This window comes from Eublepharis macularius, chromosome 5 (assembly GCF_028583425.1).
Source record: "Eublepharis macularius isolate TG4126 chromosome 5, MPM_Emac_v1.0, whole genome shotgun sequence".
In the NCBI taxonomy this organism is placed as follows: Eukaryota; Metazoa; Chordata; class Lepidosauria; order Squamata; family Eublepharidae; genus Eublepharis; species Eublepharis macularius.
Window position 1 is genome coordinate 102,153,804 of NC_072794.1, and position 14,718 is coordinate 102,168,521.

The following is a 14,718-nucleotide window of genomic DNA, read 5'->3' on the forward strand; positions in this document are numbered from 1 at the left end:
GTAGGTGAGGCAGCTGATTTAAAAAATTGTGACAAAGCTAGGCAGCACCACCTCTCCTATTTTTACACTATGTTCTTCTGGCTCTAGTTCATGGTTTGTTTCAAGTACTGTAGAATTTTTATTTTTATTTTTCAGGAAAATTTGCAAAATACTGCTCCAGCACAGCAACAAAAAGTAACATGGGAGTGAGATCCATAATCCAATATTCCTATCCACTGACTCCTTGATTTGGACTCTTCCTCCCTTGTTCAACTTCAATAGAATGGAACTGATGGGACTTGAGCCATTTTGCATTTCCTCATCTTCTTCATATCAAAAGAATTGTTTACTGCCTCTAATCTCCTTGATCTTGAAAGCATCAGAATCATTTTGAGATCCTGATTTTTTCCAAAGTCATTCTTTATTATTATTACAACCTTTCTTTTTTCAGCTCCTGTCATGTAAAAACAATGGAAAATAGATCTCTAGTGTTCATGTTGCTCCTTCCATTTTAATGAAAAGAATGGACACTCATAACAAAACAGTAGAGATGAATCAAACAAATCCAGGATTCATGATGTTTTTATTAGGGTTCATATGAATGAATTAGCATGATCACAAACTAATTTTACTCTCCACTTTTCAAATCAGACTGGCCTATCTTACAGGGCTATCGTAGGAATAAAAATGAGGATTTGAAGCACACTTAATATAATACTTAGAATGTCACAATATTATTGTTATTTTTCCAAGTTATATAATATTAGAGCTCGGTAAACCACATGACTAATGTGAATTAGGCCTCCTCAGCTCAAGTTCCAGTTGGGCATGTGACAAAGTGGTTGTCTGCTGAAAAAATAAGACCTCCAGACTGGGTGTGCATTGAGACAATTGGATGACAATTGCAACATGGACTATGCCCATCCAGTGTGCTGAAAACAATGAGATGAAGGGTTGTGCCTTCAAAGGGCACATTGCAGCTTATAAGAGTCTGCTGAAGAGAGAGGAAGGGGGAAATTTTCATTCCTGGAAGGTTTTTGAACAACTGATGCTAGGGCTGCCAACTATGGGTTAGGAAATTCCTGGAAATTTGAAGGTGGAGTCTGGGGAGGGTGGCATTTGGGGAGAGGGACCTCACTGGAGTACAATGCCATAGAGTCTACCCTCTAAAGCAGCCATTTTTTCCAGGGGAACTGATCTCTGTACTTTAGGAAGATCTCCAGTCCCCACCTGGAGTCTGGCAACCTTACTAGGTGCCATGCTCTGAATTGGACAATTAGTCGATCAAGGGCAGTATTGTCAGCTTTGGCGGCAAAGTCATACCTCCTCCCCTTTAAAGAGGCTGGGGACAGTTCAATCTTTCCCTCTTTTAGGGCAACACGTGATTATCCTTCAGTAGCACTTAAATCTCTTTCCAAGCATGGTATAGTAGTTAGAGTGTCAGACTAGGATCTGGGAGGTGTAGGTTTGACTCCTGCTCTGCCATGGAAGCTTGTCGGGTGATCTTGGATCAGTCACAGTGTTGTCAGGATAAAATAGAAGAGAGGAGAAGGACGTAACCTACTTAAGGTCTCCATTGGGGAGAAAGGTGGGATATAAGTGAAGTAATTAAATAAATAAATTCTTCACTCTGAATAGTTGTTGGGTAAAGCATGAAAATTATAGCATAGCACATGTTTTTAAAATACACAGATTAGTTATAATGTCAACTTGAATGAATCCAGGAGAGATGCTTGCTGAATCTTGTCTTCCCTCATCCTTCCTCCCAAATATACATCTTCTCAAATTCCCTGCCAGCTTCACTGATATTGGCTAAAGGCTTTTGGAAGTAAATATATCCAAACAACAGTCTTTGGGCTATTTATTATTTAATCTGTTATATACCAATTTGGATTTGATAATTTTGTAATCATACACGTTTTAACAATATGTTTTACCTGCAGGCTGTCTTTAAAGATATTAGACATATGTTATTTTTAAAAGGATATAATCAGTGTTTGTATTACCATAAATGCAGTGCTATGAAGCTACAATACAATTTGAGTAGGTTGATTACATGGATATGCTGTTTGTTTAAAGGCACTATAATTTTAAACTGCCTTTGCCAATCCCACTCGGTTGTTTGCCCTGTCAAAGATGCTGTAGTATTCTCTTATGAACACATCTCCTAGGATCCAGAGGTCCCCAGATGTGTTTTGGAAACCACTTGTGCAATCTGCTTGCATGACCTAGAATTGGGAGGGAAAGGATAGCAATCAGATATGGGTGATTCTTCATTTTCTTGTTGTTAGCATATACTCTGTTTTTCAGTATGCTAAAAGTATGACATGGGACAGGACAGTTCTGTGCACCTGCTAGGTGGCTGGATGCTACATCAGTGCTGTAGCTGCAGCAAAGTCAAAAGTACAAGAATAGCAGCAGAAGGAAAACCACTGTAACAACCCTAACAGTTGTTCCTACAGCAGCCCTAGTGACTCTACTGCCGCTCTCCAATCATGATAGACAGCCAGTGTGGTACAGTAAAATAATGGACTAGGTTCTCAGAGACCCAGGTTCAAATTCCCACTCTGCTATGGAAGCTTGCTGGGTGACCTTGGGCCAGTGACACTCTCTCAGCTTACACTACTTCACAGGCTGTTGTGAGCATAAAATTGAGAAGAGGAGAGGAGAGGACTTTGAGTCCCCATTGGGGAAGAAAGGCTGAGTATAAATGAAGTAAAAAAGAAGAAGAAGATCATGCTTAATACTAATCAATATATATAGCAACCACCAGATTGCAAGCATAAAATCATGGGACCAGTCCCATAGACCTCCTGTATGCAATGCATAAACAGGCTTCAGAGAAAGCTCTTCAGTGTCCCCCTTTGAGCTTCCCATGACAAAGTGGACAGAAAGCCAATAACTGGAACCAGTAGGCAACAGGGATTTGAGCCTCTGTAAAGCACCTTGCATATGGAGACTTTTCAGAGAACACTGCATAAACACATCTGAGTATCTGAGTGAAGGGAAACAATCTTTTTGTAGCAAAGTGATCAAGGCTACATGGGAAAGAAAGAATGCATACAGTACAAGAGCAAGAGCACAACAGGCAACACTGTGAGCTAGCAGATAGAACAGCAAGAAAGAGAAATGCAGTGGAAGAAAGGTATCTGAATCCCAAGCATGGGAAGAATGAATGTGGCCTTCACAAGGAAAGAAGGGGGGAAACGGTCTAGGTGCAGTGATGAACACTAGCATATACTGTGTTTACACGATTCAGATCTCCTTCATTCTGATCCTCTGAGTACACACAGGGTGATGGGGAGCTTTGGAGAAAGGGCGCTTCATGCACAGAGTGCATTTTGCACAAACAGCTGAGGTTAACAACCCGTGTAGGAAGGGCAGATGAATCACTGAGGCCCTCAGTCCCCTTACAGACACCCTGCTCCAAGACTTCAGATACCAACTCCAACGAAGAAATTCAATCGCACTTCTGCAACAAAGGCTGCCAGGATAAGGCAGCCATTCAAACCTGCATCCCTATGATGGGTAAAAGTAGTTCATAGTTCATCCATTTTGTACCTGGTTAGTATAGGCTGATGGCGTAAGTGGATACTGGATTCCATTGATCACAAAAACAACATCAGGCATATTGGAGAGATTATTGCAGTTGATGTCATACTTGCAAGAGATGAAGAAGAGAGTTTATGGGTTATTCCAACAGTAAAAACTAGCAAATGTCACCTTGTTAGTGGAAGGTCCTAGAATTCAATATTCTTGTCCTGGAATCAAACAGGAATTCTCAGGAGAACAGATCTTCCACCTTAAGTCACCTCTTGAATGTTGTGGAATTTAAACCAAATAACCATCCAATATAATGCTCCACTTTGAACATCATATTGTGGCATATAGATGTATATAAAATTAAAGATCAGTAAACCTATAGCTTCTTATCATGTTCTTACCTACAAAGCCATAATCTGACCACATCATACATCGTAGAGTCTTATCTGAGAACACTTTTCCCATTCTGGGTATAGTTCTGTTGGTATACGAATGTAGAAATAGCTGCCTTATATCAAATCAGACCATCTTGCCCTTCTAGCCCAGTGTTGTCAACTCCAACTCACAGCAGCTCTACAGGGTCTAGGTATGTTAAGATCTTTTAACTGTAAGTGTCAGCAATTGAACCTGGGATCTTCCATCCAAAGCATGCACTATTTTATTGAGCCACAAACTCTCACATGTGATGTCAGCCCAGCTAAGCCTTTCTTCCCATGGTCGTTGCTCCCTATCAGCTAACTCTGACATACCCAGAAGATGCTAGATACAGCCCAAAATCACATTTGCCTTTTTAGCTACCACATCACACGGCTGACTCATGTTCAGTGTATAGTCTACGAAGATTGATGCCTGAAAATTGATGCCAGGGTGGTAAGGGTTATCTTTGGGACCCTTACATCAACAGTAGCAAATCAGAGGCAACAAATAAATGGTTTTAACATGATCTTACCTGGTCATAGTTTCCGGGAGTAGCACCAATGGCATTTTGTATCTTGGTTATGGAAGCTGGTGGGCCAGCCAAGAGAGAGGTGCCTGTGTCAACTATCGCTTGACAACCACCACTGCAGGCAATCTCCTGGCCATTCACTAAAATACTGAGAAATTAGAAATGACAGCATAGTGGTAATTGTATATACTTGAAACAATATGGATGCAGCCCAATGGAATATGATAGCTGGGCCCTTGGATAGCACTACTGTGACCAATCCACTCATGGCCCCGTGACAGCTGAGCTCCCTCTCCAGAAGCCAATCAGTCCCTCACCCACCCTATATAAACACCAGCTGGGGTGCCCATGAACCCATGTAAGTAGGAACATGGCCACAGGCTCTGCCCAACAGCCCTCTGCCATGGGGACTTAGAGTGTGAGGCAAGTCAAGAGTGCACAGGGAGAATTTTGTGAAAATCAGGGTGTACCTTGCACTCACACACAGGAGAGCAAAGTCCAGAATATCTAACAACTACCACCCAAGTTGCCTTAAAGGTTATCCGCCTCCTGAGTCCTGGCTCAAGGAGAGCCAGTTTAGTGTAGTGGTTAAGAGTGCGGGACTCTAACCTGGAGAGCCGGGTTTGATTCCCCACTCCTCCACTTGAAGCCACCTTGGTGATCTTGGGCTAGTCATAGCTCTCTGGAGCTCTCTCAGCCCCACCCACCTCACAGGGTGTTTTGTTGCGGGGATAATAATGGTATACTTTGTAAACCACTCTGAATAGATGTTAAGTTGTCCTGAAGGGTGGTATATAAATCGAATGTTGTTGTTGTTGTTGTTGTTAAGGAAGGGGAGGGCACAGCAACAGATAAGAAGGAGCTGAGGGACCAGCTGCTTCAGCTTGCTCATTCACATAGGCCTCCCCTCTCCCCTCACTGGTGCCCCCCCCCATGCTGGCCTCTGCGGTTGAGGCTTGCTGGTGTGGGAGGATGCAGCCCCTCCCTGTGAACTGGCATGGCCCATGCCTGCCAAAGAGGCAGTTGCCTAGGGAGCCATGCTCAACACAGCTTTGGGGGTGGGGGGGAGACGGCTTCTAGCAGACCATGCTGGGCTCCGTTCAGACTCCCTTAGCTGGGCTGCTCTCTTGGGCAGAGGAGAAAGCATGGCCGCAGGTCAGGGTGACTAGGTACTTGTTCTCATTAATTCCCCTGTGGCGACAGGCTCACAGCTCCTCAACTGCCTTCCTTACAAGATCAGAGCTTCAAGCAGCCATGGGAGCAGAACATCCAGATGCAAACAAGGAGTACTTTCTTGCTAACTGCTGGCAGCACCTGTCATGATGGAGCTGCTACTGCTGCCCCCAGCCATGGACTCCCTCCCAGGACGTTGCTTGCGTGAGGCCAGGCCTCTTGTCACACATGTCTGTTTCCCTTTCAGGTAAGTCGTGACCCATCAGTGACATCAAGGAGCATGGCTGTTCCAGCCCCCATTCGAGCCTTGCCCCAGGAATGGTTCCCAAGGCAGCCCGCAACTCAACCTCACTCCTGAGAAGACAACACAAGAAATGGCTCTTGTGGCTCTGACTGCCGCGTAAACAGGCGCAACTCCCTTCCTGGGTGAGGGAAGTCGGAAATATGCATCCAGGCATCCTCTTAATATTTTGTCAGTTCAATAAAGCCTAACAACAACTCCTTCCCTGCCTGTTTGCTTGCCTGTAATGACAATAGCTCCCCCCTCACTTCCCCTTAGGGCTGCCCTTTAATCCCAGAGGGTAGTCTCTGGCTCTGGGCTGATAAGAATGGGGTGACCCCAAAGAGGCTCCAGGTGCCTCCTCACCTTCATGCGGCTCTTGTGCCCAAAAGAGCGGGGATCCAGTGGCACCTTGGAGGCTCCAGCCCCACTTAGCTTCCCCCCTCAAATTCACTGCAGGTGGTGGTCTAGGACTTGGAGTGCTGCCTGTGTGTGTCTGGCATGGGGAGCACAGAGGACTCTCATTCTACAGGAGCTCTGCTGGCATCTGATAAGCTTGGAAGACCACCGCCTGTGGGGGGCGAGGATGATGCCAGGATTGGGGGGGGGGGGGGTTGGAGCAAGGTTCCAGGATCTCTGGGGATCCTCCCCACAGGGGATGAGATGATGGCCCTCAGAGCAGTTTCTCTGGGTCCCGGGGGCCTTCATTCTGCACAGGAGGCCATCATCCCAGCACTGGAGCATGACTCTTGAGGTCCACCATGCATTTTCCTTGCGTGTTTCCGATACAACAATGTATTTCAATGGGGCTACAGTAAGTCAATGGGCATTCATGCCCCCCATCATATCTAATAGGCCTTCAGACCTCTCCCCTTGTTTCCAATGGGCATTCACATCACTTGTTTCAGACCCTCCCCTTGATTGTCTCTAAGGAGATGTCTCTCCAAGACTTGGGAGGCTAGTCCTGAGTGCCAGGGGCTGCAGGTGCAACCATCACCAAGTCCCACTTCCTTTCTTGTCTTACTTTTCTGGGGAAGGGGGGCGTATTTCTTGGAGTGGTGACAGTGGGAGGAGTTTGCAAGCAAGTGGTGATTCAACTGCTAGCATGGCCCTTGTCAGAAATGGGGGTTGGGGGAGCGGGTGGGCAGATGCCCTGTCTGCACCTTCAGTTTAACTCCCCCCCCCCTGCCAGATGCAGGGATCCTCTCAGGGCAGACGCCTCTGTTAGGGTGGGTTGAGCCCAATTGCGGGGGTCTTTCTGCCCTGTGCGCTTGCTCTCTGCAGAGCGCAGGAGTAGCATTGGCAGCTGGTGACAGCAAATGCAGCCCAGCCCACAGAGTGGCTACACCTCTTCCTACTATTCATGGTACTGTCAACTGCAGCCACCCTGCAATTGGTGGATTCTGCCAGGGTTGCTGGGGCAACTATGGAGTGTTCTCTCCTGGTTGCACCTGGCCATGCTTGGCCAGGCTTGCCATGCCAGGGTTGCATGCTTGTGAAAGTCCTTTGGGAGAGACCAAGTGGCGCTGGAAATCTGCAGGCACCCGCAGGATGGCAGGCAGCCGAGGCTTAGGATTGCACTGCCCATTAATAAATAAAACGCAAATTTTAAGCAGAAATCCTGTTGATAGTACTTTCAAATTTTACAGTGTAGTCTGTAATATGGGGTACTTGATTATTCCAATACTGCTGCTGTGGCATGATGGTTGTCAGGGTGCGAATCAGCACTCTGCTCATTTGAATCCCCTACTGCCATGAGCTGAACGGGTGGCCTTGGGTAAGCCACTCCTCTCAGCCCAAGCTCCCCAGCTGTATTGTGGGGATAATGATAACACTGACTTTGTTAACCGCTCTGAGTGTGGCACTTATCTGTCTAGAAGAGCAGTATATAAGCACAGTTGTTGTTGTATTGCTTACCTGTCCATGGCAATCTGCCAGTATCCTTGCTCTGTGACAGGAATCCAGTTAACAGAACCAGTAAAATACGATTCATCGATTCCACCAAAAATAACTACACTCCCAGTTGTTTCTCTGAAATATGTGTATATAAATAGGTTGTTCGTAAGCCATTCAATCAGTATTCATTGAACTGCATATCAAAAAGTATCACATTTCTGTTCAAATCTTTCCATTATGAGACCGAGAGAAGGTGGCTGTGTAATATCTCATGCTAGATCAGCATCTGCTGGTGGTTTATAGAGGATTTCAGCTCTCTTGGAGCTCTGCATATGAAGAGATAAAATACTCATTAAATATAAGAGAACAATAATTCCTTGCTGCACTTAGCACTGTGATCAAAATTTTAAATTCAGAGACTAAAACTTGGAGAATCTACCAAATCCTAACAATTTACTTTTTCAAAAGTCTAGAACAGCGTAGGTAATGTGCTGCAGAGGAAAGCAGGTTTCACTCCCAGGTATGTTCTCAATCAATTGATGCTCAATCCACTCATCAATAATTATATAAATCTTAGGATAGCAAACTAATGTTTACCTGCTGAGATAAACTGAAAACAAATCTTGCTGCACTAAGCCTTCGCTCATCATGTTATCAAAGACAGGAGTTGCTCCACCAACAGCGTAGGAAGGGTAACCTAATCCCAGGATCCCGTCAAATTTAGAGTAGACAAAGATGAAGCCAGGCTCACTTGTGCTCAGAGCAAACATCTGATGGACATCAGTAAGACTGGACACCTAGGAGAGACAAAATATTCCTTCACTTCTATATGTAGCTGATGAGGTACAGAATAGGATTTTGCTACTAACAATAAGGCTGCACTTTTGTGCCCTTTGCTTGAGAGAAAAACCCATTCAATTCAGTGAAATGTGAGTCAGTAGAATGCTATTGTGCAGATCCTCTGTTGTCCAAATATAGAATTTTTCTCTCATTACAGATGCTAATTTTCTGCACTTCACACTCAGGCTCTATCAAGTTAACTACATGTGTTATAGCTAGCTTCCTGACAATCTAATTTACAATACCCTTCCCATCCTCTGCTTGGATTATAAAGAGTCCAGTAGCACCTTTAAGACTAACCAACTTTACTGTAGCATAACCTTTCGAGAATCACAGTTCTCTTTGTCAGATGTGATTCTTGAAAGCTTATGCTACAGTAAAGTTGGTTGGTCTTAAAGGTGCTACTGGACTCTTTTCTATTTTGCTACTACAGACTAACACAGCGAACTCCTCTGGATCTTGGATTATAAGGACTCCTTTTTCCATTCCTCATATTTTATGAAGGGAGCTTTGTCTCTCGAAAGCTCATGCCCTGGAAATCTAGTTGGTCTTTAAGGTGCTACTGGTACTGGACCTGAATCTTGCTCATCAGTGCGTAGTTATTGATGGCCAGTAACCAAATGGACCTTTACTGTAGTATGCATGTAACTAATTGGTCAGCTATTCATCTGGTAAGGAAAATATTATCACACATTGCATACAGATGTGTGGTACTATGTGTACACAGGATTTGTAGTAAAATCATGTTAATCTCTATCTCCTCAATGTCCTAATAATCTATTTATTCAATGTCCTATCCTGCCTTAACAAAAGCATGGTAAAATAATGAGGGTGTTGGAACCAAGAAATTCCATGGAAAAATAGTTTCCCTGGACAGAGGGAAAGCATATAAGCTAGTCATTGATGAGAAACAGACTTCCCAATAAACATCTGAATTGATAGGACAATGTATGTATTTTCCTGCCCTTCTGATGAATCCAATTGTCATACCCCTTTCAGTGTGTGGACAGCATAATCTGTAGCTACCACAGGGTGCCTACTGTGTGCTGAGCTGACCATGTGACTGCTGGCATCATCCACAGAATTCCACGTGGAGCGGCTTTATTCATGCCGTTTCAGCCAGTTTTTCTGCCATGTGCACAAAAGGTCATCATGAGATTGGATAACAAATATTCACTGTCATGTAGAGCTAGCGTGAGTTTTACTTCTACTCAGTACTTTATGGGATTGAACCACAAGTATGTAAAATAGAGCAGAGGATGCCATGATTTAAATATATCTTTTCCCCCTTTGAACCTTCATTTGAAGGTTATGGCTATGGATGGTTCTGGTTTAATGAAGTATGTTAAATTCTTTGTGCAACTTTTAATGAGTTTGTTATATGGTGCTCATTTTGGAACCTTTCCTTTTGTTGGGTTACTTCCACTTTCCCAATGTCATTTATTTATTTGCTTGCTTGCTTCTTTATATTGAATACTTCAAACATAAAACCCAATCTTAAACCCACTTGGAAGTAAGTCCTATCCATTTAAATGATTTTGTTCCTCCAGGTACATATATTTAGGGTTGCAGCATTAATCTTGCAACTTTAAAGCTGCATTCCTAACAGTTCAGGGTATCCACTGTTTTGGAGTTATAGTTCCTGCATTCAGAAAGACTGAACACTGGCCTTGGTGATCTACAGCGAAGCTGGCCATTGATGATGTTGTCTGATTCACTTTCCCTGACTGAATATTACTGTAACGTTGTTAGTTTACCATCACTGTGTCATATCCTAAGATACCCTCCATGCTTCCTGTGCCATACTCAATGGATATAGTCTGCTGTGTGCTCTGGAAAGTGGAAGACTGAGATGGGTTGAACCTTTGATGGTTTCCTAAAAGACAGAATACCAGCATTTAATTTTAAAAAAAGTTTTTAATCAATGGTAGGTAGAAACAGAGCCACTATATAGCCACTAGTTAGTATGAGGATATGCTTGAATTACTTTGATTTATTCTGACATTAAAGGTGGCTGTATTGTTCTGAAACAGAACACAACAGCCATGTTATACCTTTTTAAAAGACCAACCAAAATAACATACACCATTATGGAAGCCTTAGAGTGCTCTGGAACACTTAGTCGGGCAGGATGAAAATTCTGGAGAACTCAAAAACCTGAATACTGCTTTGAGTTATTTTGGTTAGTCTTACTAAATGGTATTACATGGCTTTTGTACTTGGATACATTCAGTTACTTACGACAGGCTGAACTGCTGCAGTCAATAGAGGGTACCCAAAGATTGGATGATCCCGTGTCAAAAACAACAGTGAATCTCTGTGGAGGAGTTCCGATGTAGATTGTTCCATAGTACTCAGTCTGTTCATTCATAAAACAAATGAATATTATCAAGTCTTCTTTCCTATTATAGCTTTTTGAACACTTTCATTTAATAAGAGTGTGCCATAATTGCAGTAAACTTGAATGCTACATAACTGAAATCAGAAAGCAAAAAAGAAGGAAAGGACTGTCCCACCCAAGCACACACACTTTATGGGATTATGTAGAAAGGAAATTACCCAAATGCATACCAATGTGATAAATGACAATGTATATATGTTTCACATGTTAAAAATGTAACATGCACAAGTAGAACAGTATTTAATGCATTCTTAATCAGCTTTATACCCTTCTAAATTGACTGAAATAATGTAACTGTTTAGGTTCATACTGCTACTTTCTAAAATCTAAGGATGGCTCAATCATCGTGAATATCCCCTTTCACTATGCAAAGGCATTTCCAACCAAATATTCACTGCAAAAAAAAAAATCATTTTGTGGCAGCTTTACTGTGTTCAAACCCATAATGCACAGACCCATAGTAAACTAGTCTCCCAGCTTGTCAAGGATCTTGGAAGAAGAGATCCTGTGGCAGCAATGAAAAGGCAAACTTTATATTGTGGGTAATTGGGAAAGGAGTTAAAAAATAAAAGTGCCAGAATTATGCTCCTGTATAGATCTATGATGAGGCCTCATTAGGAGTACTTTGTGCAGTTCTGGTTACCATATCTCTAAAAGGATAACGCAGAACTGGAGAAAGTACAGAAGAGGTCATCCAAGATGACTGGAGCACCTTTCCTATGAGAAAAGACCTGGACTTCTCTGTTCAGAAAAAAAGTGAAGGAGGAACATGATAGAGGTTTATAAAATTATGCATGATATAGAGAAAGTGGATAGAGACAACTTTTTCTTCCTCTTCCAAAATACTAGACCTTGTGGACATCCAATGAAGTTGATGGGCAATAGATTCAGAATGGACAAAAGGAAGTGCTTCTTTACTCAACAAGTAAATAAATCATGGAATTCACTGCCAATGGAGTAGCGATGGCCATGAGCATGGATGGCTTTAAAGGGGGATGGGTATACAGATTTATGAAGGGTAGGTTCGTCACGGGCTATTCATGGCCTTGGCCTCTATGCCTTGTCTGTTGACCTTCCAGAGTAACTGGTTGGCTGCTGTGTGAAAGGGGATGCTGTACTAGAAGGATCACTGGTCTGATCCAGCAAAGCTACTCTTATATTCTTAAACTGTAATAATTGACAAATCCTAGCATCTCTTGTTTTCCCTGATCCCACCTTAGAAAGTATGGCACCAACACATATAAGCATGGAAAAGAAGTACTTCAAGGACTTTGTCCATGTGGAAGTATCCCAGAAACTTTGCGCAAGAACAACCAAAATTAAACATATTTAACTGTAATTCATTTAAATGGGACAGTTAAGTATGTGAAATCAATTGGATTTAACATTTTGGCTAGCTCATGCCTCCAGTAATTGAATACATCCCAGCAAAAGTTAGTCATAATTTGAACCCCACAGAAATCAAAACAATAGATGTTAGTCTTGACTATGTTCCATTCATTTGCATTTAGTGGAAATTAGTAATTACTGTATTTTGCTAACATCTGGATGTCAGCTGCAGCCATATTAGGATGTATCTGAACCAAATACCATGAAATCTTTGCAAAATATTTTTATAGTATGATAAATTGGTAACAACGAAGCATCTACTCACATCTAAAGAGTTCAGAAGTGGTTCATCAACCACTTGGGCAGCACTTGACAAAGTTGAGTGATATTTTGTACCAATATCATAACGATATCTCTGAAGAAATGCTTCCAGCAAATTTCTCTCTCTGAGAATGTCCCTTAACTTCTTCCCTCTCTCCAAGGGTACCCTGGTACATGGGAAACAAAATTACTAGATTCTCTCTTTGCAGAGACGTGCTCATTCTGAGACCAGCTTTTCCATCTTATTCATAACAGTGTAACAGGTTTAAGGTTCTCATACCTTTGATCTAAACTCCTCTAAAATTAAGACATTGAGGGGATCTAACAGAAAATTATATCAAGAAATGCCAATGTAAACTAGAGATCTGCATACAGTTCCTCATACATATGGTCTATTAAACTCGATGGGACTTACTCAGCTGTAACAGGCATTAGCATTGCTCCCAAAGATGGAATTTTTGCCTTAATATCAAAGGAGAAAAGGCTATAGATTTATAAGAGATGAGCATTTGACTAACATAAATTGAATTCTTCCCAATCCCTTTTAAGATGCTTTTTATCTCAGTGTGATCAGTTTTTGAAAGCGTGCTACTAAGCCTTTAATTGCCGAGAACAGCTTGGCAATTCCACCTTCCTTCATCATTGCAGCAGTGCAGACTTGTGCTATGATAAACTACAGAGGCTGGAACTGAACCCCTGCTTTATTTGCCCCATCCGGCATCCTTCTACTAAGTTATCGGAGGCAAAGAGTCCTATTGAGTTGCCATAGGCATTCTGTTTTCATTCTCTGTACAACCATATAGGAGCTGCCAGATATACATTTTATGGTTCATTCAATTCTAGTCTTTTGAATGTGTGTGGATGTGTGGGTGTTCTATTTCAATAGAATTTTACAAGCAGGGGCCTATGAGAAACATTTGGGGGTGGTAGTGGAGGTAAGTCTCCTCCATCTCATTGCCACTTGCTCACCTTCTCTCTCTGGTGGGGTCTGGTGCAGGTGGGGAAGGAAGAAAAGAGAAAGCAGCAACAGTGGTGCCTGCCTTTCCCCCCAGCAATGGCCACTGCAACTTGCTTGCCTTCTGTTCTGCATGGGGATGGAGTAGGGGAAAGGAGAAAGAAGCAGCACTTATCCACGTTCTCTCCCGGGAGAGAGTGGTGACTAAAGAAGGAAGGAAAGAGGACTGCTGCGACATCCTCCTGGCCTCTACCACCTGGCTTCTTTTCTGCCTTGCAGAGGCTCCCATCACCACCTACTTTCTTCCCTCTCAGTCTGGCCCCACTTACTAGCCCTCTCTCCGTGCTTGCCAGGCTTCTTCTCTTCCCCCACCTCACACCACTGGCAGCCACCTTTCACTTTCACCCACACTGGTGGAGTCTGCACTTGCACATACAATGCTTCTCCTTTTTGTAAACCCATGTAAACCCTTCCCAATTTTTTAAAAAACCCTGCCTACTTTTCTGCAAACCTAGAGATTCCCCTCTGGGCTTGTAGGAAAATAACCCTGTCTGTACCTGCCTCTGTTGTGTGGGTTTTTAAATCCACATTCCATGGGCCAGGTTCAGAATTATACATATGATATTTGAAGCTATAATCGGCTCAATTAGCTGTCAGTGAAGCTAATATCGGCAACAAATTTATGACTTACTTAGTAATACACTCGGTGAGAGCAACAATTGTGAAGAGAACTGCTAGGCACTTCATCCTGTTTATTCAACTGGTCCAGTTGCCCTGATGGTTGTTGCATGCAATTTCATTATTTTATATAGCCTAGGAAGGGCTTGCCTTTATCATATTTTAGCAGAGAAAGTCCTGCCCAGGTCTGGGACCTAGGAAAGGAGCCAAGAGATCAAACACATTACTTTGTAAATATACTGAAATTCTAACTTAGGTGAGTCTCAGGTAAAAAATACTGTGAATGTCAATCCAGTCAACATATTGTCATGCACTCAATAGGCTCATGGCAAGCGAGTCATTAATGGCCTGATAACTTTCCCTTTGCATTACATTTT

General features: G+C 42.9%; 2 protein-coding genes across 2 annotated transcripts in view; one reads left to right on the plus strand and one right to left on the minus strand.

Moving 5' to 3' along the window:
* Positions 1-1,813, plus strand: part of LOC129330709 (adhesion G protein-coupled receptor E2-like) — a 34,942-nt gene extending 33,129 nt beyond the window's left edge. The window contains exon 14 of the mRNA XM_054980865.1: positions 136-1,813. Coding sequence (XP_054836840.1) covers positions 136-189 — 54 coding nt within the window. The 3' untranslated portion in view covers positions 190-1,813. The remainder of the gene's footprint in view (positions 1-135) is intronic.
* A 256-nt stretch (positions 1,814-2,069) lies between these two features.
* On the minus strand, positions 2,070-14,410 carry LOC129330864 (embryonic pepsinogen-like). The gene is made up of 9 exons (XM_054981100.1): positions 14,355-14,410; positions 12,713-12,875; positions 10,899-11,016; positions 10,415-10,533; positions 8,415-8,614; positions 7,839-7,952; positions 4,472-4,616; positions 3,541-3,639; positions 2,070-2,207 (listed from the first exon to the last, which is right to left on the minus strand). Exons 1-9 carry the CDS (start codon positions 14,408-14,410, stop codon positions 2,070-2,072), a joined length of 1,152 nt encoding a protein of 383 aa, XP_054837075.1.
* Positions 14,411-14,718: the final 308 nt, after the last annotated feature.